General features: G+C 36.1%; 2 protein-coding genes across 2 annotated transcripts; one reads left to right on the top strand and one right to left on the bottom strand.

Annotated features, from left to right (window-relative positions):
* Window positions 1–1,517: 1,517 nt before the first annotated feature.
* On the top strand, window positions 1,518–26,383 carry LOC114878582 (tetratricopeptide repeat protein 37). Its single transcript, XM_029192545.2, has 13 exons — window positions 1,518–2,905; window positions 2,991–3,364; window positions 3,431–3,846; window positions 18,802–19,269; window positions 19,336–19,490; window positions 19,679–19,814; window positions 19,926–20,293; window positions 22,726–23,045; window positions 23,157–23,453; window positions 23,534–23,791; window positions 23,861–24,244; window positions 24,885–25,146; window positions 25,229–26,383. Exons 1-13 carry the CDS (start codon window positions 2,580–2,582, stop codon window positions 25,383–25,385), a joined length of 3,921 nt encoding a protein of 1,306 aa, XP_029048378.2. The 5' UTR covers window positions 1,518–2,579; the 3' UTR covers window positions 25,386–26,383.
* Window positions 15,170–18,613, bottom strand: LOC114878588. Its single transcript, XM_029192558.2, has 2 exons — window positions 17,140–18,613; window positions 15,170–16,145 (listed from the first exon to the last, which is right to left on the bottom strand). The coding sequence occupies exons 1-2, from the start codon at window positions 17,903–17,905 to the stop codon at window positions 16,075–16,077; spliced, it is 837 nt and encodes a 278-aa protein (XP_029048391.2). The 5' UTR covers window positions 17,906–18,613; the 3' UTR covers window positions 15,170–16,074.
* Window positions 26,384–27,447: the final 1,064 nt, after the last annotated feature.

The following is a 27,447-nucleotide window of genomic DNA, read 5'->3' as shown; positions in this document are numbered from 1 at the left end:
AATAAAAGCGTTAAAGTAATTAACATAGTCATCTGATAAAAGCTTTCGAATATTCAATAATTTATTTGAAATTACAAAATACACTAGACGAACGGACACTATGATTGATATTGTACAAGTCTCCAGGTAGAAGTAATTTGAGAACTACGATTTTCACCCCCAAAAGACGTCAAAAAGGTAAAACAGACCACAAATTTAGTTCCTCGTTTTTTCTGTAGGGCGCAGTTTGTTCGTTTTCTGCACTCGACCACGCGCTCATTCGCAGCTACGCATATGTGAATATGTGTGCGTCGACTGGTCGAAGACAAAACATGCTTTGTTACCGCTGAGGCGTCATTATTGGAGTACCCGGTACCACCGACAAGATACTGTTAAAGACTGCCATCCTTATGGGAGTTCGCGGCGGCGAAAAAATTCGAGGTTTTCTTACGCCCTCTAGAATATATTGCGGCCGCAGTAAGAAACAGAACCAGAATCAGTGAGTTTACCAACGACGAGGTTCGGTGCTGAACTGTATCATGAGACATGAGATGATATTTTATCTGGTCGATGCTATTATTATTTATTCGGTGATTCGAGTTAAGTTCGTTTTACAAACCTTTCGGAGATACTTTTTAAGACGTAAAATATTTTAAAGGAGGTAACTTAATAACCCTCTTTAGTTTATTGGAAATTATTTTTTTAATAAATGACGAACTCTAGTTCTAAGTGTAAAGTATGTGTTTTTAAGGTAAATAAATATTCATTTAGAAAAAATGATGAATAGAAAAAAAAATTGGAAAAAAGTTATTTTCTTCTAATTTCATGTAGAAATCATTTAGAAATAAAAATGAATAAAAAATATTACATAGGTTCTGTAGGATATAATCAATAATAATATTAATAATGTAATAATCATAGTAATCATAATAATCATAATAATATAATAAGTAACAGGTATCGAAAAGAAGAGAAATGTATTTCAATAAAATCTTTTATTTAATAGTAAGTAAAAGCTGGATAAGTGCAACAAAAGATTGGTTGGATATATACAACATCGCTATCCCCTTCACTTGGGGGAATCCCCCTAAGCGAACCGAGACGCTCGACGAGGAAGCCGTGTAAAGGTGGGTACAGACATGCAACAGAACACAGTAACGTAACCCCATCGTGTATCAAGTGTGGACGCCACACTGTAACAGCGTAACATCGTAACATCGCAACGTCCCATCAATTGTCGGTTTTTCGCCGTCCCATCAAAGAAATGTTACGCATTCACGATACACCCCATCTATGCAAGTTTGGACGTGCATACGAACCATGAACTGATGGGACGGCATAATGCTACGCACTGATGATACGCCACGAGATTCTGTGTATGTATGTATGTACATTGAGTCCCATCGAAGTTGTCGCAGTGAAGTTGGCTACACATTCACCGACACGGCGTGAATGGGTTAATGCGCCAACTTCACTGCGACAACTTCGATGGGACTCAGTGTACATATGTACGAACGCAGAATCGCCACCTCGGCTGGATATATGTATACAATATTTGTCCCAATCTCTCTTGCACTTATACAGCTTTTAACGCATGTAAATTCCTAACTTTGCCAATGCTGCGTAATCTGGTGATCTGACGAAATTTTGTCATTAGAAAAAGTTGTTGTGCTAGTCTAGCACAATCCGGCATAATCAAAGAAAATTCGAAAATCTCAAATTTTTTAATCATCCCACCCTTTTTTGTTAATTTTTATTAACAGTTAAGCTAATATCAACTTTTAACGCATGTATCTCGCAGATTGTAAGTAGTATAATTCAGCATAACTTGCAGAATTCGATTATCTGTCACCGTTCGTAAGTTATACGAATAGTGAATTTTGTATTCCTAAAAATTCAACATTTTTTATCTTCAAAATGAATATGTAGAGATATTGAGTTTCTATCGACGGCACAATGTAGCACAAGTTATCAAAAATTATTTTAAAAAAAAAAGTTTGTTTCGGCAAAAGTGCGGGGCTAGTATAATTTTGTTTTTATTTATTTTCCTAATTGTTATTATCGATCTCTCGTTTGCGGCACAATTCAGCACAAACATAGCAGAATACGGCACAAAAAAGAAAAACTCAAAATTTGTAAAGTGCGGGGCTATCAAAAATTTTGTTTTTTTTTTAATTTTCTTGAGTACGCTTTGACTTACAGAGTTACGGTTTACGGCACAATACGGCATAAACGTAGCACAATGCAGCACAATTTCAAAAAATACAAAATTCGAAAAGTGCGGGGCTAACTTCATACACGTACTGTGAAAACGTAACCAAATTATATTTTGTATTGATAAGCACACACATTGTAATACAGTAATCTGAATGTAATTGAGTCATAAATTGTAAAGCTGTGTAAAATAAAATTGTATAAAATTTATCTGTAAAGAGATAATAACAGAAATATATGTTAGAAATGTAATGTGATGTTCAAAGATACATAAAAGTTAATCAAACTACACAGTGAAAAATATCGGCAATTAAACGTTTCATTACAGAAGTTGAATTATTAATGTATATTTTTAACATTTATCAAAAATTTGTTGTAATTTAAACATGTCAGACGAAGTGAAAGCAGCTTATAAAGAAGCTCGTGAGGCATATAAGCAAAAGAAGTTTGCGGATGTAATAAAGAAATGTAAAAAGATATTAAAGAAAGATAAAAATCATTATGGAACTCTTGTTCTGTTGGCTGTTGCGATGAATGAAATTGAAGAACACAAGTCACAAATACCATTGATTCTTCAAAAAGCTATACAGATACAAGCAGATAATCCATTAGCTTGGCAAGGCTTAGTAATTTATTATGAAACAAATTTACACAACGATGAATCTTATAATAAGCTTATATTAGCTTATTGCAAACTTTTGAAGTTAGATAGGTATAAAATCTTTACACATTTTATAAGTTTCATTTCTATTTAAAATGTATCTATTAAAATTTGTTATTCAATCATTTATTTACAGTGGTTCTAAATTTTCAACTACTTTAAACAAACTCTTAGATATTTCTTTACAAGTTAAAGATAGTGATGTATTAGTTGAGTGTATTGAAAGTTTATTTAAATTACAAAAGGAATTAGATGATGATAAAATTATGTTGATTAATAAAACACTAGCATGGATATTAATAAATAATTATAATGGTTTGATGACACCAGAATATCAAGGTGCATTCGAGAGTATTTTTGTATCTGTAATCAACGATGATAGTGTGTCTGATCGGCAGGATTATTATAGAAAATATTTAAAAATTTTATATAACAGAAGTGAATTAATGGTTTTAATTAAACAAGCTATAAATGTACATCAGAAATTTCCACAAGATATCTTGCCATTGGGTAAGTATTAAAAATGAGTTGAATAATAATTATGATTTTCTAATTATTACTGTTTTCTTTGTACAGAATACATATGCCAAGTCTATTATGAACAAAATATTTTGTATGAAAATGATATTGACATTGATATAACACAATTCTATGAATCTTTGTTAAAATTAAATGTAAATTCTGAAAGTGCAGCTGTTGCTAAAGCAGTATACTTAAAGGAGCATGACAATTTGGTAGGAGCACGAGAAATATTAACAGATGTACTTGTGTTAAAACCAAATTCAGTATACGGGTGGGTAACATTGAGCGAAATAAATGCAAAACTTTATTGTTGGGAAGATGCAGAAAGTGCTGCGAGACAAGCACTGAAAATCAAAGAGTGCAAACAGAATGATGAATTGTTGCATAAAATAGAACTAATATTAGCTGAATCCATGAGTAGAAGTAATAGCAAACAAAAATGGGAAAGTACTTTGCAAATATACGAAAAGGTAAGAAAATTTTTTATTAATGTAGAATCGAGTAAATCGAGGAGGACGAATGAATGGAGATTTTTCGTTTCGAAATTTAAGAAAATAACTTTAATTGTGATGAATACATAAAGAATGAAATAAAATAGAAAAAAAGAATGTAACGCTCCGTCGACCATGCTACTCGACGGATTTTTTACGACTAACTTTAGAAAACAAACCGCATCCTCGATCACGCGTGACGCGACACGTCGCGCGGCCTCGTATCTATTATTCATTTTCACCTTTGTAATCTTATAGGGCCCCAGGAATTTTGCCTTGATTTTCAATCCAGCACTAAATTGTGTCCGTTTAATAGCCACGAGATTCCTTAATATTTTTATTGTAATTCCGTCGGTTCTCCTCTTGAATCTTGATTAAGTTTTCTTTTGCAATTTCTCTCAGCTGATCATGTTCCTCAGCAAACATTTCTGCTACTTCCTGCTGAATGAGTTGAATAATTTTTAAATCTTTCTTCTGCTTCATTTTTACTCCAAACATCAACTCGAAGGGTGACATTCCCACGCTACGCTGGTAAGTACTATTTATGCTTTCTTGCACCTTATCCACATGGCGATACCATCTGTTCGGGTTGTCCAGCGACAATTTCGTTAGCATCGGTATTATAATTCGATTAATCCTTTCCACCTGACCATTTCCTCGGGGAACTCCTGCGGTGATGAGTACGTGTTCAATATTTTCTTTGTTACAGTATTCACGGATCTCTGTCGACGTGAAAGCTGTACCTCTGTCTGAAATTATACGGGAAGGATTTCCAAAAATCTTCTGTTGCACCGTTAACTTATCCAATACCTCTTTGGTCTTCACCGTTTTAGTCGGGTATATTCAAACGAATTTGGAAAACACATCCACTACTACGAAAAGATATTTGTATGATTTTCTTGTTGCTGTCATCGGTCCTAAATGATCCACGTGGTATGTTGAGAGAGGGGCATCTCCCTTCGGTATCGGTTTAAGCTCTTCTTCTTCTCTGCCAATACACATGGTATGCAACACTTTACGTATCTTTCTAACTTTTCTGTTAATTTGAATATATAGTTTAGGTCATCTTTTTCACCCCAAAATGTCCATTTTCGTGAACTCTTCTGATAACATCGGTGTACATACTAACAGGTTCGACTACAAGTCTTTTATTCCCTACTTGTTTGATTAGCAAATTACTCTCCATTAAATAGTCTTCGTAAGGTTCATTTCTCAGCACTTGTTTTATCGCTCGAATCCGTTCATCTTCGTCCTGCCTTCCTCGCAGCATTTCGATCACCTTATCTTCAGTGATGCGAACCGGACACTGACTCAACGCATCGAGATGACGCATCTGCGATCCCGAACGGTGCTCAACTTCATATTCGAATTCTTCCAAAATTAACGCCCATCTCGCGATTTTAGGCGATAAATCCTGTTTATACAACGTTTTTCGGAGCGCATCGCAATCGGTAACTAATTTAAATTTTACCCCTAACAAATATACCCTGAATTTCTGCACTGCCCTGATAATCGGTAATATCTCAAGCTCGTATGAATGATAATTCTTTTCCGCGTCTGACCTTTTTCTACTCATTAAGTACACTGGATGAAACATTTTTTCTCCCTCATCTTTCTGCAATAAAACTGCCCCATATCCTTCTTTACTCGCGTCAGTGTGTAATTCTGTTACCGCCTTAGGACTATAAATACGTAACACCGAACCATTTGATAAAGAATCTTTCAGTACATTGAAAGCTCTTTGTTGATTTATATCAAACTGAAAAATCTCATTTTTCAATAATTCTGATAATGGGCGAGCTAACTTAGCATAATTACAGATAAACTTCCTGAAATAGCCTGTGAGGCCTAAAAAGCTCTGCATCTATTTCTTATTTCTCGGCGTCGGAAAACATTGTACCGCTTTAGTTTTTGCGGGAGACGGATACACGTACCCGCCCTCGATTTCGTAGCCCAAGTAAATATTCTATACGCGTCTGCAAAAACTTAGATTTCAACCAATTAATTCCTAATCCGCTCTTCTCCGCTACTTTTATCGCTTCTACCAGTCCCTCATACGCTTTTTGTTCATTTTCTCCCGGAATTATCAAATCGTCAACATAAACGAAAACAACCTTTCGTTTGATCAAATCCTCAAATACTTCGCTTATGAAACGTGAGAAACTAGCCGGACTATTAGAAAGACCAAACGGTGTCTTTGCGAATTCATACTGTCCATTAGGGGTTACAAACGACGTATATTTTTGACTACTTTTCTTCACCGGCACGTGGAAAAACACGTTTTTTAAATCTATTACTGAAAACACGCGCGCTTCAGCTAAAGAATCTACTCTCCTCTATACTGTCCTCTATAAGCGGCATGGGAAATCTATCGCGCACCATTCGTCTGTTTATTTTTCGATAGTCTATGCATACTCGGTACTCTCCGTTTTTTTTGGAACAATTACCATTGGGCTTGAAAATTCGCTGGAACTAAGATGAATCACGCCTTTCTTCAGCCATTCGTCGATCTGCTTATCGAGAATCGCCTTCTCTTTCGGAGCTAGTCGTCTCAGTCGCTAATTGGTTCCTCGCTGTGTAACGCGATTCTCGTTTCTATAGACGTGTTTATTTCTTTGGCCGGCTGATATCCCGCGATCGACTTTTTTATTTCGTCTCGATATGGCGAACGCATATCTAATTCGCCTTCATTTATGTAATTTATCGCCATTAACCGGTCGTAACGTCTTTCGTATGATCGTGCCCTACCTCACCCCCTTCGTCGGACTCAACCGTTTCCTTATCGGCAATGATCTTCTGCGAATCTTCGGAACTCACTGTTTTCACGATGACCTGACCGCCCCGAATATTCACCTTCACTTTCGTCAAAAAGTTTTGTCCTAGTATCACATCTGCCGCCATGGTTTCCATCGGTACCACTAAAATGTCAATCCGGTATTCACACCCGTTTACACTTAATTCAGCGTTAAATCGACCTAGCGGAACTGTCTGTGCGTTTCCGAAACCTGTTAGCACCCGCTGAGTTCAATATAGTTCCACACCTGTAATCTTTACGAAAATGTCTTTTTCGATTAGACTTACGTCACTTCCCGTTCTATTAGCGCACTATACGCGAAGTTATTTATATTTACCACATAGAATTTTCTGTCCGTACTCCGTATACAGTTCACCACTTTGTTTTTTTCTGTTCCCAATAATTTAGGACACCTGACCGAAATATGACCGAACTCGTTACACTTAAAACACTTCGGTTCCTTTTACGCCTACTAGAAGTTAGTCCCCCACTTGTAAAATTATTAAAATTTTACAATTGTGCTGACTTGTACTAGGTTTGTGCTACATTCTGCCCGAATATTAAAATCGTAATGTGAAAAATACGATGGAAAAAGGAAAAAAACGATTTTTTAGACCAGCCCCCCACTTTCCATGTATTTCAATTTTTCCAATTGTGCTAAGTTGTGCTAACATTGTGCTAAAACACCGCTTTCAAAAAATGACTAAAAAAAATCTTACGATAAAAAAGACATTTCTAGTAATATGGAACATATTTAATATTATTATCAGTATGCTTTGTCTGACAAACACAATATTGTATATTTGAGTTGTGCTAGATTAGCACAACTTATCGTTAGCACAACTTTAAATTCCTCTAGAACATCGATATAAATGGCACTTTACTCTTGTTCGCGATGCGTTGCGCTACAGTTTTCCATCCAAAACATGCATTTGCGATCATCTGAGGGATATAATATTGTATACAGGTAGCCTTTCTACAACACGGCATCCTATAACACGGTTTCGCTCTAACACGATAAGAAAATTGCGAAAGTGAAATGATATCGTTCAACCAAAAAGACGTTCTTGTTTGATTGTATTGAGTAGTGATGAGTAAAAAGTTTATTAAATTAAAGTTACATTTAAAAAATAATTTTTAACAAAAAATACAACCGACTTCGAAATGCATTAAAAAGTGTGAAATAATTTCTACTTCATTTATACAAATACCCAACAGCTATTAATAAAACCTATTTACTCGTTAAATAGTATACTAAATACATTTCAACCTTTTCGGAGGCGGCGCAAAATTAAAAACTTTTCTTCTACTAGGAAGATTCTAGTTCAGGCGTCGACAACCTATCAAATCATTATTGGCAGCATCGTATATTCGGGTATTTTTAATTTTGCGCCGCCTCCGAAAAGGTTGAAATGTATTTAGTACACTATTTAACGAGTAAATAGGTTTTATTAATAGCTGTTGGGTATTTGTATAAATGAAGTAGAAATTATTTCATACTTTTTAGTGCATTTTGAAGTCGGTTGTATTTTTTGTTAAAAATTATTTTATTTCACACTTTTTAGTGGAACGAGCAGTATTTATAGGATGCCGTAAGGTGGTTTACCGTTCTTATTGGTTAATTGCAATAACGATAGTTTTTAACGATAACAACTTCCATACAAGTTATAACAATAGTTATTAACAATAACAAATTGCCTAAATTTTTGCAAGTGAAATATCGCGGAAATATCTCCTATTAGATGTGAAAGGTTTTATCGCAATCGGTACATCTCTTGGAGAGTATACATGTATCCAAAAAACAGTAGTGAATTGGCGACTGCATGTTGACTCATACACCGGTAGAAACACGTAGGCATACGTAGAATTCAATGTAGTAGTAACAATAGTTTTTCACGAATATCTCGGAAACTAAAGCTTTCCGTTAATTATGCATAATGAAAGAGTTGTTCAAAATCATGTCCCCGACAACATATTAAAAGGTCATTGAAATCGTCGAATCTTGACATTGAAAACTTCCTGTATTTTGCAATAACAATGAGAAAATGAAAAAATTTTTTTCGATGGGACCAATCGGAAGACATACCCTACAAGATGCAAAAGGTTTCGTTCCGATTGGTTCATCCATCTCAGAGTAATCGGTGAACACAAAAAAAATAAACATACTAATCGAATTGAGTAACCTCCTCCTTTTCGAAATCAGTTAAAAATCAGTACAACTTTTGTTTGGTTGGACGTTCTTTATTTCGCATTCTCTTTATGGCGTCTCAATTCGCACTAAACACGATCGCCAGCGACACAGTCGAAAAAATGTGGAATAACGTGTTTTGCACACTTCCAATGCTGCACGCCTAGATTTATACAATATCTGCTCAAAGCTCCTACTACAAATAATATGTCGGGCCTTGTAGTGTTAGCTAAATAGAGGAGACTTCCTATCAATTCCCTGTACGGTTTATTTTCCATCTCCCTTTTTTCTTCAGGAGTCTATGCCTCCATTTCCTTTGACAATTTAATTCCGGATGCTAACGGAGTAGATACAGGTTTACATGCACCCATTCCAAATTTCTCTACTAACTTATTTGTGTACTCTTTTTGTGAAATTTTAATTGACCCTGTATCTCCCTCTCTCTCGATGCGTATTCCTAACATTTCTCTCACCGGCCCTAAGTCTTTCATTTTAAAAACCTTATTTAGTTCTGACTTCACTTTGTATAAAACCTCTAATGACTTTGACGCTAAGAGCAAATCATCTACATAGTCAACAATTATCACAACTTGACCATCAATATTGCCTGTATAAACACACAGTTCCACTTTCGACGCGTATAGACCGATTGTCTCTAATTTCTCATTTAATTTATTTTGCCACGCACGGCCAGACTGTTTTAGACCATATATCGGACGACGCAAACGGCATACTTTCTTCGTATTGCATTCAAAGATTGGCGGCTGTTCCATAAATATTGTTTCTGATAATTCGCCTTGTATATATGTGTACGCAGTAGTTACATCCATCTGATGAACATAATATCCCATTTCTACGCTTATCGATAAAAGAGTTCTTACTGTTTGTATTCGCGCAACCGGAACATAAACATCAACATAGTCTACACCGTATTTTTGTTCACATCCGCGAGCGACTAATCTCGCTTTATACCTATCTATTTCGCTGTTTTGAAGCCTTTTTATGTGAAAAACCCATTTACAAGAAATTACTTTCATTTCCGGCATCCTATCAACTAGCTCCCACGTGTTACATTCTAATAGTGAGTTATATTCACTTTTCATCGCTTCTAACCATGTCTCTTTATCGGGTCTACCTAAAGCTTCTTCTATTGTTTCCGGGTCGTTATCTACCGTACTTATTGCAACCCTTGCTGTATGATATTGTTTTTTAGGTCGTCCTGGTTTTCCGGTCCTAATTAATTTTGGTCTACCTCGAGCTATTTTTCTCTTTTCAAATACTGAATTGTCCTTGCCTAACTCGTTATCTATATCTTCATATATCTCCGAGTTCAAATTACCGTCTGGATTCTCTAATACCTTATCTTCTGTTTCAATTGCGGACTCTTCTTCAGACGCGTTTTCTAAAGTTTCGGCTTCATTTCTTTTATCCTCATCAGACAATAATTCTACATTTATACAATCTACTTTGTTACTCACATTTTCAATAAAACGAACGTCACGACTTTTAATTACTTTTGTAGTACCCGGAATCCATCATCTGTAAGCTTTCGCTTCGGTAGAATACCATACAAGAATTGCTTTTTCTCCTTTTGGTTCAAATTTCGAGTGCCCTGGCTCTTTTCTTAAGTACGTGGTCTGTGATCCAAAAATTCTTAAGAATTTAACAGTTGGTTTGCGACCAAACCATAATTCGTAAGGGGTCATACCACCGGTTGCCTTTGAAGGGCACCGATTTCTTAAAAATACCGCTGTATTCACAGCCTCTGCCCATAAATTCTTCGGAACATTTGACTGTATTAACATTGCACGCGCCATTTCGACGATAGTTCTATTTGCACGCTCCGCGACCCCATTCTGTTGCGGTGTATATTCAACCGATAATTGTCTAGTGATACCTTGACTTTCTAAATACTTACTAAATTCATGACTGACGTATTCTTTGGCATTGTCACTGCGTAATTTAATTATTTTACACCCTGTTTGCTTTTCGACACGCAACTGATACTTCTTAAACTCGGTTAGGATATCACTATGAGACTTTAAAAATACTACCTCTGTATATCTCATTTTATCGTTATAAACGTTGCAAAATAACGCGCACCTCCATACGACTTTGTATCTATCGGGCCGCAAATGTCCGTATGTACTATTTCCAAAGTATTTTTCGTTCGTGTACCACCTACTGCGAATGGTAATTCGTGAATCGGTAAATATTTAGAATAAGGGAGCCACCTCCGATTTCGATCATCTTGAAATATGTTGTCAAGGTCGTCATTCTGAACAACTTTTTCCTATATATATAATAGTCGGACTCTTTTAGTTTCCGAGATATTTGAGAAAATAGTTATTTTAAGGCTAGATAAATTTTCGACAGCATTTTGCGTTCAATAGAGTGCCTTGTGTGTATATATACATATATCTTATTTATGTTTCTTACTAAAGTCGTTGACTCAATGTCCAAAGTTATCAGTGAACTTGACATTTAGCATTAGACTGTACTACTAATGCCGACGGTGCTTCAACTTTATCGACTCATATCTCGAAAAGTACTCAACCGAAAGAAGCTCATGGCAGTGTTTTGAAAAGCTCTCGATGTCAGCTACAAGAATATTAAATAAAAAGTGGGTGTTTCTATTTAAAATTTTTAACTTGACCTGGATAGCTCCTCCATACTTACGCTCAAGGTCAAGTACGTACCACCGTTCGATGCATCTATTGACACCCTACAATTTATGTATTAAATATTTTTTCCTAAAATGTCTTGTTTTCGAGATATTTCACCGGTCCCGGACTTTTTCCTCACCCTTTATACTATCCGTTCATTAATCCTCACATGTGTTTTCGAAGTACTTAAGTTCGTCCCAAAGGGGTTTGGGATTATTGTCGTCGTGGGGGCGGGAGTGTTTGGGGGGCTTCGCCCCCCAAAACAATAGAGGGGATCCTAGTTGCAATTTATTCACTCTTGGAAATATTGATAGTAAAGCGCGTTATTCTTTCAAATATCTCGAAAACTAAAAGAGTCCGACTATTATATGTATAGGAAAAAGTTGTTCAGAATGACGACCTTGACAACATATTTCAAGGTGATCGAAATCGGAGGTGGCTCCCTTATTCTAAATATTTACCCTATATCCTTATCAGCTAATATTTTTAAATCACTATAATTTAAATGTCCGTATCTCTCATGCCATAATTTTAATTTTGCATTAGGGTCATTAATTGTATTATAAACCTTATGATTGACCATTTGCTTAACTACATACATATGATTCCTTTTAAATGCAACAAAAAGCAACGAGCCGTCTGGTCTAATGACATTCGCATTATCTTTTACGAATTTTACTTCATACTGTTTTTCAGTGATAGCTTGAACCGACATCAAGTTACTTCGTAATTCGGGCACATATAATACATTTGTTAATTTCACCGTATTTATTTTACCATGTAAATTTACGTTAATTCGTACGACTTCTATACCGTGAGATTTTATATTTTCTTTACCGGCTGTACTAATATTAGTAATCGGTTCGTCGGATAAAGTTTCAAACGCGTTTCGATCGTTACACATATGAGCAGTAGCTCCGCTATCGAGGTACCATTCGTTTCTTTCTGCCGAACATACTAACGCCGAAATCGCAACTAACGAATCCTCTTGTTCACATGTTTTATATACTTGATTCGCCTTACCTTGATCCTTTCTTCTTACACAACAACGATTGGCTGGATGGCCATATTTACCACAATTATAGCAGTTACCAGCAAACCTCCCTTTGTTTTGGTCGCCTCTAGTTCCACCTCTATACGTGTGTGCGCGCTGTTTTTTATTCGTGTGGACCTTTCGAGAAACCAACGCCGACCACGCGCCATCTTCCTTGTTGCTGTCCGATCCTTGACGTCTCGCTTCTTCTTCTATTAATTTCCCTTTTACAAAATCTATTGTAGGAACAGTATCTCTCGACTCAATTGCTACACAGAAATTTTCATAATCTTCAGGTAGACTGCTTAGCAACATAATCGTTTGTAACTCAGGCGGAATTTCTATTCCTGCATCTTCCAATAGGTTAACTTTTTCTTGGAAATTATTTAAATACTGCGACATTGTTTCGGACGGATTTTTCCTCAAATTATACAGCTGTCTATACAAGTATGCTTTTCTTATCGGACCTTTGGAACTGTGAATCCTTATTAATTCGTCCCATACTTCTTTCGAACTGGTAGCTTACCTAATGTGTCCCAATTCTGTCTTTGATGTGCTTAAAACAATGAGTGCGAGTGCCTTTTCGTCTCTTTGTTTCCAATTTAACGCCGCTGCTTGTTCTTCTGGTTTCACGATTTCTCCACTAGTGTAACCCCAGAGATCGTTATATATCAACACGCTTTTCATCTGCATCCGCCATGCTTCGTAATTTTTTTCAATATTCTGTGCACTACTATGCATTTTGCAACAAATATAACTTCTCAGACGACTTTAACTATGAACTGTTATCCTGGGCCCATAACCTGTTAGCAGGCGCAGGTTAAAATTTTGTTTGGTTCTTTATTTCGCGTTCTCTTTATGGCGTCTTAATTCGCACTAAACACGATCGCCAGCGACACAGTCGAAAAAAAGTGGAGGGAGGTCTCCCCAGTCGACGTCGGAATATATCACAATATCCTTACAACATTAAATGAAAATGATATTTTTTTTTCCGTCTTGTGTTATAGGTACATACATTTATATTTTTAATAAAAATAAAGTTGCTTATATGGAATTAAAAAAAAAATGTTTGTTTTTAAAAAGTTTTCGGAACGTAACCCCCATTTTGTACTGGCTCTGGGTCTCCTATAACACAGTATCACATAACATGGCATTTTCTAGGATCCTATCTACCGTGTTATAGAAGGATTACCTTTGAATTCTCCATCGATTACTCCAGAACATCGATATAAATGGCACTTTACTCTTGTTCACGACGCCTTGCGCTACAGTTTTCCATTCAAAACATGCATTTGCAATCATCTGAGGGACATAATATTGTATATTTGAATTGCGTTAGATTAGCACAACTTTCGATTCCTCCGGAACATCAATATAAATGGCACTTTACTCTTGTTCGCGATGCGTCGATGCACGAATCCCTATTTCTTTCACGCGAGTTTCGCGAAATACGACAATCTACGGATCGGCTTTTGTTCTTTCGTTTTCAGCTAATGCTCTATGTACGTACATACGAGCGTAACGCTGCAAATGGTTGTTTTAGTTGCAAAAGTTTTTACTTTTTTTAATATATTGTTTTTCAATATGTATTTTAATGCTTCATTAGTATGGCTCGACACGCGTTGGAACTGTTAAATATAATTTTAGTAGACGAATATAAGCTTCTTTCGGGTTTTTCCGGACAACCTATTGCACCAAGTTCAGAAGTATATGAAAAAATTAGTAATGTTTTTGAAAATGTAACTCGGAAAAATCTGTCGCCAATTTCCAAAAGGAAACAGATATGATCTTTGGGATAACTGTAGCGCGATGAATCGCGAACAAGAGTAAAGTGCCATTTATATCGATGTTCTGGAGAAATCGAAAGTTGTGCTAACCTTTTTTTTTTATCGTGAGGAAATTTTACGTAAGACCCCCCGCCGGCCCCTGGGGAGGGTGGCAGGGGAGTGTCAGAACACCTCCAGCCGACACCGCGGGTCGCACCCGCTGCCGGCTCCATCGCGAGGGGACTGCGTGCAATGGTGGCCCCCCCACCCATACGACCTGCAGTCCCCGCGCCTCGATCTCCTCACAGGCTACGGGGAGGAGCAACCCCCCACCCGCCCGCGAGGGAGATCGGGCAGGTTGTGCTGATCTAGCACAACTCAAATATACAGAGAGTACCATTTATCTCGCAACCCATGCGCGCGCAAATTGATGAAAATGGCAACAGCGTTAAAATTCGAGAGATGTAAAAACCATACAGTTAAGTTGGTAATCGGCTGAACTGTGGTCCAAGATTCGATTCAGGATACGAGTACTGTTCGTTGCAGCTAAGTTGCCGTCCAATCAAATTCGTTGACCTGCCTCCAGTCACACGTATTATGTTTATTGGCTGAGGCCCTTACATCCACAAATCTATCGCGTGACGAACGTCGCCAAGGACAGACATTGAAACAGAATGAGATGAAGCGATAGCGAGCGGCAAGTCGAATGCATCGGCGTAGAGGTTGATTCGGGGTTTACATTATTAAGAAAACGAAAGTTTTTACACTTTCCATAATGTAATTTTCATAAATTTTGCATAATAACAACTGTTGTCAAGAACGAGTATTATAAAAAATCCATTAATATCCCAAAAAAATCACATGTTCATATAGTTAAATGTATCTTCCGCAAATATGGAAATTTTACGCCTATGCAATCTGGCCGATCACTTCTCAAGTTACGGGTTCCTGGAGGGGATTAGGTGGAGCGAACGCACAGTCCCCTTGCCCCCCTGTCGGTTCAGTTTGTAGCAACTTAGTTAGCTGCAACGAACAGTATGTAGTACATTGGGTTTCATCGAACTTGTTAACTTTGTTAAATGACATAAAATATGTCTAACAAGTGAAGGATATTGAATGCGTTACACTTTATACACTTTATGCGTTACACGTTACACTGTAGTTCAATATGATTCATATTGGTACAACATAAGTACCATAATATAGGCAAAAACTTACCAAAATTTGATTAAAATATTTCCAATAGAACCGAAGTTACAGAGTTTTGATCGCCGAAAGCCGTTTTGTCCCACTGTGCGCCGCGACAAGTTCGATGAAACTCAATGTACTCGTATCCCGAATCAATTACCAACTTAACTGTACGGATTTTTACATTTCTAGAATTTTTGCGCTATTGCCATTTTCATCAGTTTGCGCGCGCATGGGTTGCGAGATAAATGGTACTCCCTGTACAATATTGTGTTTGTCAGACAAAGCATACGGATAATAATATTAAATATGTTCCATATTACTAGAAATGTCTTTTTTATGGTAAGATTTTTTTTTAGTCATTTTTTGAGAGCGATGTTTTAGCACAATGTTAGCACAACTTAGCACAATTGGAAAAGTTGGAATATATGGAAAGTGGAGGGCTGGCTTAAAAAATCGTTTTTTCCTTTTTCATGTCACGCCGAGTTGCCACTGCCTTTGTCTCTTTCTTTTCCTCTTTTTTCACTGTTCCTCTCTTCCGGTCTGTTCTTTCACGTAATCTATCGTACGTCTCAAGATTTTTTTTTCAGCGCGCGCAAGCTTCGAGAAGCTTTATTTGACTCGTTATGATCCGGTATACCGTCTATTATACAGGGTGTTTCGTTTAAAACAGGCCACTTAAATATCGTCTCTGGAGTTCGGTTCTAGATCTCGAAGCGAGCAGACGTGTTTCTGTCTCTACTGGTGTAAACATAGGCCGCGTGTTGGTGTTCTGTGTGATTTCTGATTTTTGACAGTGAGATATTGTATAAAGCCCTATATAGTTAAATTAAAGTTCTAGTCGAAAGCTGCATGAGCAGCAACAACCCCAAAATGGGGGTTGTTGACTTTATCAACTCCCAAGAAAGTGTACAGCAACAGCGTAATGAAGAAAGCGAAGCCACTAAGCCAAACGCGAGTAATCAGAAGTCTTATGCCAAAGTTATTGCTAATGATGTATTTCCAAAAAAGGATGAAGCCATTATTGTCGATTCCAAGGAAGGTGTTTCAATTAAGGAATATGCAAATGCGCTAGCAAAGTTAATCGATTCAAACCCCATCCGGTTCATTTCCAATGGAAGAGTATGTATTTTTTTGTCAAATAAGTCAGCAGTTGAATATGTGTGTAATAAATGACTTAAAATAAATATCCCCTCTATCTCTGAAAATACAAAACATGTTTCTGACGTAATCTAAATGATTTCAAAAGACGAATCAGATGGAAGAATCGTTTTTTATAAATTGTAATTTTTTAATCGTTTATTCAAGGGTACTCGTGTTTTTTACGTATGTACACACATTTTTTATTGTTGTATGTTATAGCAAATATTATTGTGCATTCACGACCATGGACTCTAAAATTTAAACACGAGTGACCTTAAAAAAACGATTAAAAAATTACAATTTATAAAAAACGGTTCTTCCATCTGATTCGTTTTTTGAAACCATTTAGATTACGTCAGAAACATTTTTTGTATTTTCAGAGATAGATTTAGGTGGCCTGTTTTAAACGAAACACCCTGTATATTAAATCAAAGCATCTTCATCAACTTCTCCCCGAGCTGCGATTTCTTGTATCTCATAGACATATTGCCTACTGCTCTCGTTTGGCAGTTTCCTGCGACGGTACAACTGGGCGTGTACTTCCGCGTTATTCTTCCGCACATGAAACTCCCGTATTAACCTACGTTTTAATTTCTCCCACGTGGTTATTCCTTTCTCAAACGCTACGATCTTTTTCGCTGATCCCTTCAGCATTCTTTTCCCGTACATAAATTTTTGCAGGTCGTTCCAACTAAGTAATTCATTCATGTCCTCGAAATCAGAGACCCACTTTTTAATAGGTAATTTGTCATCTCCCGTGAAGTAACAAAGACTACCTTCCACATCCTTGATTGTAAATGCACTTGTTACTTGGCATGGGCTTCCCCCTGAACGTACATCCACACGTTCATTTCTTTCTTTCATCGTCCGCTTACACCTATGCATTTCACGCTTTCCTACTTGTTTGTCCTCTTCTTCTGAACTATCATTCTCACTTTCTGCGGTGATTGCGTCTAGTTCTTCGTCCGATTCCTCATCATCCTGTAACGACTTTATGAACCGCCTACGAAGTTCTGCTTTTTTCCCTGCTGTCGGCGAGTTGCGTCGTTGTAACTCGTCCCTTAGCTGAGACACTTTCATTTTGTCAATCATTTCCTCCGACAGCTCTTCCCTTGCATTGGCACCAGGCGTTTCCTCCATTCGGTTTTTAGCAACTATTGTATTATTCATCGTGTCTGTACCACTGTTTTCAGCTTCACTTTCGTCACCCTGTTCATTTTGTTGCGTAGCAACACTGCTATTTACCTGCTGTTTACTCATCGCGAACTGTCGTTATTTTATTTCTTTAACAACTTGTTCAACTTACACGTCAACGTCTCGCACCACGGTTACAACTTCCTCTTGTTCGATCGTTACGTTCCGGATATTACAACTTGCGACTTACCGGCACGTGGTCAACTTTCCACCATACCGCACATCCGTTAAATCCGACTTATCCGATCGCGAACCACAACTGCGTATTCAATCGCGTGCGTATGTTTTTTCAGTCTTCCAATTCTTCTACGTCCGTCTGCCTCTCTCGATCTCGGACGAGCCTCCACTTGTAGGATCGAGTAAATCGAAATTTAAGAAAATAACTGTAATTGTGATAAATACATAAAGAGCGAAATAAAATGGAAAAAAAAATGTAACGCTCCGTCGACAATGCTACTCGACGGATTTTTTACGACTAACTTTAGAAAACAAAACGCATCCTCGATCACGCGTGATGCGACACGTCGCGCAGCCCCCCACCGATCGTCAACTTCACCCCTTCATTAATATGAATTACACTTGTACAGTATTGCCTCGAAATAAGCAAGTGGTCTCTGCTTCAAAATAAGCAACTCGCTATTCCCTCTTCTTTGTTTGAAGTGGCCCGTAAAGTGAGAGATCACGAAAAATGAGTGAGAGATCCGTTTGCCGCTACCTCGGATCTCTCACTCGTTTCTCGTGATCTCTATCGTCCCGTTTCGAGAATAAAGTCAAGCCGAATAGCATACCTGCTTCGTAATAAGCAACTGTTCGGTCCCGAGCGAGTTGCTTATTTCGAGGCGATACTGTAATATCAGTTATAATTTTTAACACGTTTATGATGGATTCAAGTAAATCTACTCTAATATATTTATTATTTGTTAAATATTATACTTATATATGTATTTTAAATTTATTATTAGAATTTAAAGAAATACGCATCAGCGAAATTGGAATTGGTTTGTGCGCGCGTCGCTATACTACTGGACGACCCTGATGTGCACATTAAACTAAATAATTTGGAATCAAAATTCGAAACTAAAGTTCAGGCTAATATCCTTCGAGCATTTTATTTGAAACGACATAAACAATTTGAGGAAGCTGTAAATAGTCTTGATTCAGCTTTGGAAACGTCTGAAGCATGGTTGCTTCTTGGTACAATATACTGGGAAATGGCAGAGTACAACTATAGTCTGATGGCCTTTTTAAATGGAATAAAGACGGATCGTTACAATTGGGAGTGTTTGGTTTACTTGGGTCACTATTACCGCGAACATGGTAATGATATTGAGCGTTCCAGAAGATGTTATCAAACTGCATTACAAATCAATCCAAATTCTGAAGAAGCTGGTATTGGTTTAAGTACTGCATACAGACTTCTTAAAAATCAGGTAAACATCGGATGAGTATTTCTATATTATATTTTCATGAGTATTTATACAAAATATTGTTTCTAGGATGCTAATATTCAACTGTTACAAAAGTTAACTGTACGAGATAGCGGTCCCAAATGGGCATGGTTGCAACTTGGATTGCAGTATCTCGATCAAGGAGATGCAGCACAAGCTATTAAAGCATTTCAACATGTTATTAGAGCTGATCCTTATGACAAGTATTACATAATAGTATAAGTATAGTAATAATTATGTATGAAACGAATTCATTAATTACATTCGAACTGTCTCTACTGTTATTTGAAATTAATGAGCAACATCCACACGAAACTGCTGGATAATGAATTATTACTATAATTGATAAAAAGTCAGGTATAAAGTTTTGATAAGTCACCATTTCTTTCAGTCACTGTTGGGAATCTTTAGCCGATGCATATTTCGTACGGGGTGCATACACGTCAGCATTAAAATCGTACCAACGGGCATTAGAATTATGCCCGAAATCATTGTATCCCATAATACAACTGGCAAACATAAAATTAGTTAGTATTGTTTGTTTAAATTATTTAGCAATATACATAACTTTACATACTTGAAATGGAGTATTTATAAAAGTATCTAAACTGTTACTAATATATAATACTATTTTGTAGATTATTAAACAATACAATGAAGCCAAAATAGATTTTGAAAATCTACTGTTGAACGAACCAAATTATATCCCTGCTTTAAAAGGATTGGGTGAAACCTGTTTAGCACTAGCAAAGGAATATATTGCTAAACAGTTATTGGGTCGTGCTAAGAACCAGCTACAACTGGCAATGGATTGTTTAACTACGGCTATTAAAGAACGTAAAAATACATCCTGCATCTGGAAATTACTAGGCGATGTGTGTTATAGAGTTGCAACAATGCCAGAAAAATATGGTCATTTACAAGTATCCTCTATTTTAATAAAACGTGACGATACTGAAGATATTGTATTGCTTAAACGAAGAGACTTATTTCTTTTGTCATCAAGGTATGTACCAATTGCATTAGGATGAGATAGTTGAAGAGTTTTAGCAATTACACTATATTAAACTTACACAAAATAAAAATTCATGCCTTCGTCTAGTTTATAAACTAATTCTGAATTGCCAGCGTTATTACTCTGAAAGTCCGTAAACTCTTACAAACTATGTCTGTAAAAGCACGTCTATATAAGACCGTCCATCCGGGAAGCGATGTGTTAGATACGTTATCATTTCTTACACGCTACCAACGTTATCTTAGGTTGTTGATACTTAAATATAGTGTCAGTTAACCGTTTCAGTACCAAAATACATTGTTAATGTTACATGATTGAACATCAGTATCTTTGCAAGCTGGCTATCTTAGGACGCAAATGATTGGATAAATAATTAACAGAAATGTAAAATTAAATGACAGAGTTATTACGCTATATAACTCATTCTGACATAAAACAGAAGAAGTGCGATCGCGGCACTTGGCATTTTTCGAGCCTACTAGAAGTTAGCCCCCCACTTGGAAAATTATTAAAATTTGACAATTGTGCTGACTTGTGCTAGGTTTATGCTACATTGTGCTCGAATATTAAAATCGCAATATGAAAAATACGATAGAAATAGGAAAAAAACGAATTTTTAAGCCAGCCCCCCCACTTTCCACATATTTCAATTTTTTCAATTGTGCTAGGTTGTGCTAACATTGTGCTAAAACACCGTTCTCAAAAAATGACTAAATAAATCTTACGATAAAAAAGACATTTCTAGTAATATGGAACATATTTAATATTATTACCCGTATGCTTTGTCTGACAAACACAAAATTGCATATTTGAGTTGTGCTACGTTAGCACAACTTTCGATTTCTCCAGAACATCGATATAAATGGCACTTTACTCTTGTTCGCGATTCGTCGCGCTACACTTATCCCAAAGATCATATCTGTTTCCTTTTAAAATTTTGGCGACAGATTTTTCCGAGTTACATTTTCAAAAACATTACTAATTTTTTCATATACCCCTGAACTTGGTGCAATAGGTTGTCCGGAAAAACCCGAAAGAATCTTATATTCGTCTACTACAATTATATTTAACAGTTCCAACGCGTATTGAGCCATACTAATGAAGCACTAAAATATATATTGAAAAACAATATATTAAAAAAAGTACGTAAATACATAGAACATTAGCTGAAAACGAAAGAACAAAAGCCGACTCGTAAATTGTCGTATTTCGCGAAACTCGCGTGAAGGAAGTAGGGATTCGTGCATCGACGCATCGCGAACAAGAGTAAAGTGCCATTTATATTGATGTTGCGGAGGAATCGAAAGTTGTGCTAATCTAGCACAATTCAAATATACAATATTATGTCCCTCAGATGATTGCAAGTGCAAGTTTTGAATGGAAAACTGTAGCGCAACGCATCGCGAACAAGAGTAAAGTGCCATTTATACCGCAGTTTACAAGAGTCCATAACTGCGAAAAGTCCCGTTTTCGTTCTTCGCGCATCGCCAGTACGCATCTTCGCCCTGATTGGCGATACTCCCAAACGAAGTGGAAAGCGATTAGCAGAGAGCTCGCTGCGTTCCCCCACCATCTTCCAACCTGCGCGTTGCAGTTATGGACTCTGGTGAACTGCGGTATACATATATCGATGTTCCGACAAATGCTAATCTAGCACAACTCAAATATACAATATTGTGTTTGTCAGATAAAGCATACGGATAATAATATTAAATATGTTCTATATTACTAGAAATGTCTTTTTTATCGTAAGATTTTTTTTGGTCATTTTTTGAGAGCGGTGTTTTAGCACAATGTTAGCACAACTTAGCACAATTGGAAAAATTGAAATACATGGAAAGCGGGGGACTGGCCTAAAAAATCGTTTTTTTCCTTTTTCCACATTACGTATTTTTCACGTTACGATTTTAATATTCGAGCGCAATGTAGCACAAACCTAGTACAAGTCAACACAAATGTCAAATTTTTATAATTTTACAAGTGGGGGGCTAACTTATAGTAGGCATTTTTCGATCGGATTTTTGTAAAGTCTGTGGCAATCAAACGATTAAACATTGTCCAGGAAGTCTTTATTAGTCTCGTCAAACGGACACTTTAAAGATTCTTATACATATATGTATGTAAGAATAAACTTCAGCAAGTACACTTCACACATTCGTTGAGATATAATTAATTACAAAGGAACAAAATATAATAATGTACAAATAATTTAACATAACTTGCAATATAACGCATATAGCACTTCCGACTCGATCCGACTGATCCGTTTCCTTTTCTATCATCTTGTAAAAAGTGACGATTTGAAAAGAAAAGAATATATACTATTTAAACAAATGTTATGCTGTAATTAAGAGTGCTATGAAATTATCATGAAAACTTGCTGTTGTACTTCATAGATTACTAAATCAACATTTTATTTACAGATGTTACTGTTGTGCATTATCACTGTCTCCACATTCATCTCTGCTATGGTACGATTTAGCTTTATGTTATTTAATGCAGCTACAGCTTGACCCATCAGTTGATCATACAAAATTAGCTGGTAAATGTCTTGCTGCTGCAAAGCATGCTGTTAAACTGTGTCCTTCAATGTGGTTACACTGGAATCTTTTGGGTGTAATCTGTATGTCGTCATATATAAAAAATTATGCATTAGCTCAGCATGCTTTCATCATGGCAATTGATAAAGGATTAAACAGTGCTATAGTTTGCTGTAATTTGGGAACTTTGTATCTACATATAGGTATGTTTAAATTAAAAATGTATGAAAATTCAAGATAACAATTATTAATAGTAAAAGAATGCAAAGTAAGAACTTGAAAGTTATTTCTTTCTATTGAATTTTCTATTACAGGAAACTTATATAAGGGAAATGAAGCTTACTCTCAAGCTCAGCGTTTAGATCCCGCATATATAAATAGCTGGGTAGGGCAGGCTATAATTGCTGAAAAGTTGTCCAGAAAAGAAGCAATAGATTTATTTAGACATTGCACACAACTAGGATATCACGATCAAGCTGCAGTGGGATATACTCATTCGGTACTTACTATGATCTTAAATCCTGACATTGAAAAGAATCATTTTCACACATATATAATAGAAAAAATGCACGCCGTGTTTGTAGCTACTGATGTTGTGACTTGGTATGTTGGTAAGTTTATTTCATAGTTAATCATAGATAATTATAAATTTGTAATTATCTATACTAGTATACGTTTTTATACATTTTAGAGCGCCATCCTAATGATTGTTATGCTCGAAACGCATACGGATTGTTACTTGAGAGGCAGAAACTTTATAAATCAGCAGCAGAACAATTTGCTGCAGCTGTATGCATCAGTACTAACGAAGAAAAAGATTCTGTGTGTATAAATCTAGCCCGTGTTTTACTGCAACTCGCTAAGTATGACGAAGCTGTAAAGTTTTGTCAAGCTGTCAAAGAAACCACTTACAATTCTCAATGTTATTTAGCATTATCTTTGTTTAAAGGTGATAGTACATTTTTACTGTACATTAACAAGTTTTATTTGAATTCATCTGTTATAATTTTATTTTTAGCCGCAAAATATGAAGAATCATATAATACCTATGAAACAACATTGAACTTGTATGCTAATACTGATACACAGAAAGCTTATACATTATGCGCAATGGCAGCAATAGCATATACGTTTCAGAGAGTACAAGATGCAAAAATTTTACTGTTTCAATGTATACAGATACAACCACCAATTATAATGGGTCTCTTAGCAGCTGCAGCGTTGGGCATATTGCATGGAGATGTAAACTTGACTACGTTGGTATTGAATGAATTAAAGATCTATAAAAATCACTCTGTACATGGACATCATGTTACAAATTTGTTAGCATATTTCTATATAATTGGAAATAATATTAAAAATGCTATTGCTACTCTTTCTAAAGCAATTTTTACTTATCCTGGTAAGTAACATATACAGGGTGTCCCAGAACTGGGGTAGGAGCCGAAGAGGGATGATTGGTGAGGTCATTCTGAACAACTTTTTCCTTTGCCAAAATGTTGGCAAAGGCTTCGTTTTCGAGTTATTAACGAAAAACACTGGCCAATCAGAGCGCGCCGTTAGTGCGGGCCGAATCACGAGAGTGTTAGGTATGCTCCGCGCGGTCGTGATCAAGTGCATCGGCACTACGTCGGTATAGTAGGATTCGTGGGGCAAAAGTTGTATCGAATAATGAATTAAAAAAAGAAAGAAATAATAGTATCGAATTATTGATTGCTCATGAACAACGAATCCTATTACACCGACGTGGTGCCGACGCACTTGATCACGACCGCGCGGAGCATACCCAACACTCTCGTGGTTCGGCCCGCGCTAAGGGCGCACTCTGATTGGCCACTGTTTTTCGTTAATAACTCGAAAACGAAGCCTTAAACAACATTTTGGCAAAGGAAAAAGTTGTTTAGAATGATCTCAGCAATCATCCCTCTTCGGCTCCTACCCCAGTTCTGGGACACCCTGTATATTGATTTATACATACTATATATTTACATAATAAATGATTACTAATATTTGTAAACACGCTTTTTCATTCTTACTTATAGGTGATGTAAGGTATTGGAAGGAATTGCTAAGAATTTTATTGGAAACAGATTTAGAATCTTTTAGTAGATGTGCACAGAAAACACTGTTTCTTAGTAGAAATACTGCTACTGAAAATGTTACACATATTGCATGTGCATCATTTTATAGTTACTGTATACAAAATTCGCTAACAAACAGTAAGAGGTTGTTGCAGAAACTTCTATTCACTTATCCTAGTGATATTGAAAGCTGGGCTACATTTATAGCTGCTTGTTTGTCAAGGTTTGTAAATACCTTCTTATTTCAACTGTCATATTTTCTCCCAGACATATATGTATATCAAAAATCTTTCAATCGCTTATAGGTCACCAAATATGAATTTGGGCATCGATGCTCAACGGATTGACGCATTGATATCGGTAACTATACAAAATTATCAACCTAAAGACCTAATGGCTAAATGGTTGTATGAAAGTAAAGAGAAGGTAAAACAAATCGTTCAAATAAAGGAAACTTCTTAATTTATACATGCTACAAAAAAAAGAAAACATTGTTTAGTACAAATAGGTTTTTAATCTTGTTCATATTTCATTGTACCATACTATACACCTTGTCAATATACATATATATGTAAGGGAATTTTAATTAGAATTTCTAGAAAAGTAAGAAAGTGAATAAGGAATTATGGAAACATATTTTATTGTAATTTGTATATTCAAATATAAAATCAAATATTTGAAAAAAAGTAGCATAAACCACTGACGTCAGCCAACCATGACGGTCGCAAGATTGATATTGCGCAAAAAGTTTATTTGTAATAACAACAGAGTAAGTTCATATTAAATAATTCAAAATCAATTTTTTTATGATATTGAATAAAACATTCGAAACTGGCCTGGATTTCTTTCATAGCTTGTACAGACAGTTTTATTTTGTTTACCTTTTTATGTTTTCCTTTTAACTGACAAGGAAACATATTGAAATGTCTGTCTCCGATTTTGATGAAACTTGGTGAATATATAAAGCACGTGAAGATAAGGGACACGTATTTTTTATAGCGGCCCAATCGCAAGTTTAGGGGCTGAAATCACCCCTTGAAGTTTCAGCAGAAAAATGGTATCTCGGAAACTATCACAGATATAAGAAAACTTTTTAAGGGGGGCAATACAATTAGAACTTTCAAAAAATGCAAATTTTTTTTTTGCATAAATTGTTAGTTCAATATGTCAAGAATATCATCCCAAAATTTGATAAAGAAATTCGAAGTATTTTTGAAGCTATAGTCTCCGAGCGTGACACGCCTCTTGAGCATTGCTGAGGCCAAGCAAAACTTTAAACGCGTTTTTCTCGAAACATGATTTTTTAAATTGGCGGGAACTGTAACTCAAAAATTATTTAACCGATCTTTCTGAAATTTTTATCACAGCTTCATAACACTATTACCTTGTCGCTAAACCTAATTGTTTTTGTAAAAAGTACTTTGTTATTGCAAAAAATATAAAAAAAGTACACAAGAAAACCTGTAAAAATTTACTATTTTTTCCAAACGCATATAAATCTTCCAATTCTCAACTTTTCAATTTGTATTTAGGTACAATTAGAAACTATGGGTATGAGTAATAAGTTCTTTCTGTCTCCAATGTTTGAGAAGGATATAACGAGCGCTACACGTCACGCCGATTTCCACCTCCCGCGCGGACCTGTTGGACTATCGTATTAATAAAACCACCATTTTGAAAAATTAAAGATTAAAAAAAATATGATTTTGTACCTTAATATAGGTATTAATAAATGTCAAAGTTTCAAAAATGTACGACTATTTCTTTCTGTTCAAAAAATTTCCTCAAAAGCTTGCAAAATGGCTTCCAATTGTATTGCCCCCCTTAAGGAAAAGTTTAATGGTTTCTTGAGGTAAAACAAAAGGTGGTCACAGATTTGGTAAAAAGTACTTTGTTTATAACAATAAAATTTTTATGACATAAAAGAACCGACATTTTTTCTAAATTCATTAATATATAATATGATAGATTTGCCTCTTACAGTTTTAAAAATTTTCATATAATACACAGGCCGCCCGAATACGCCGGGATACTGGGGTCTAGATCGTCGGAGTCAAAAGATATTGAGGCTTTACCACTTTCCTTCGAGATACATGTAAAAACGAGGTCGGAACAGCTTGCACGCTAGATGTATGCATAAACTCCGTGGGTTCCTAGATAGCTGACATTAGCACGTGGTTTTAAAAACTAATAATCAACAAAGACACAGCTATCTAGAAACCCATGAAGTTTATGCGTGCACCTGGCGTGCAAGCTGATCCGACTTTGTTGTTTCCGTTTAAAGCCCAATGTTGTACTTAGGTTTACATCGTGAATTATTAACTGTTTGTCCATAGTCTCTATAAAGTTTAGCAGTGTATGAGCACTTATACTAAGATTACTATTGCAAATTTTAAATGATCTTGTTATGATTAATAAATGCGTATCTCATAGAAATAGTCGCCTGTATGCCTATACATGTACATCTCGTGCGGCCGTATCCCGGCGGTCTGCGCATTATATGAAAATTTACAAAACTATAGAG

This window comes from Osmia bicornis, chromosome 11 (genome assembly GCF_907164935.1).
Source record: "Osmia bicornis bicornis chromosome 11, iOsmBic2.1, whole genome shotgun sequence".
Classification (NCBI taxonomy): Eukaryota; Metazoa; Arthropoda; class Insecta; order Hymenoptera; family Megachilidae; genus Osmia; species Osmia bicornis.
The sequence above is the reverse complement of the archived record's forward strand: the minus strand, read 5'-3'. Positions and strand labels throughout refer to the sequence as shown.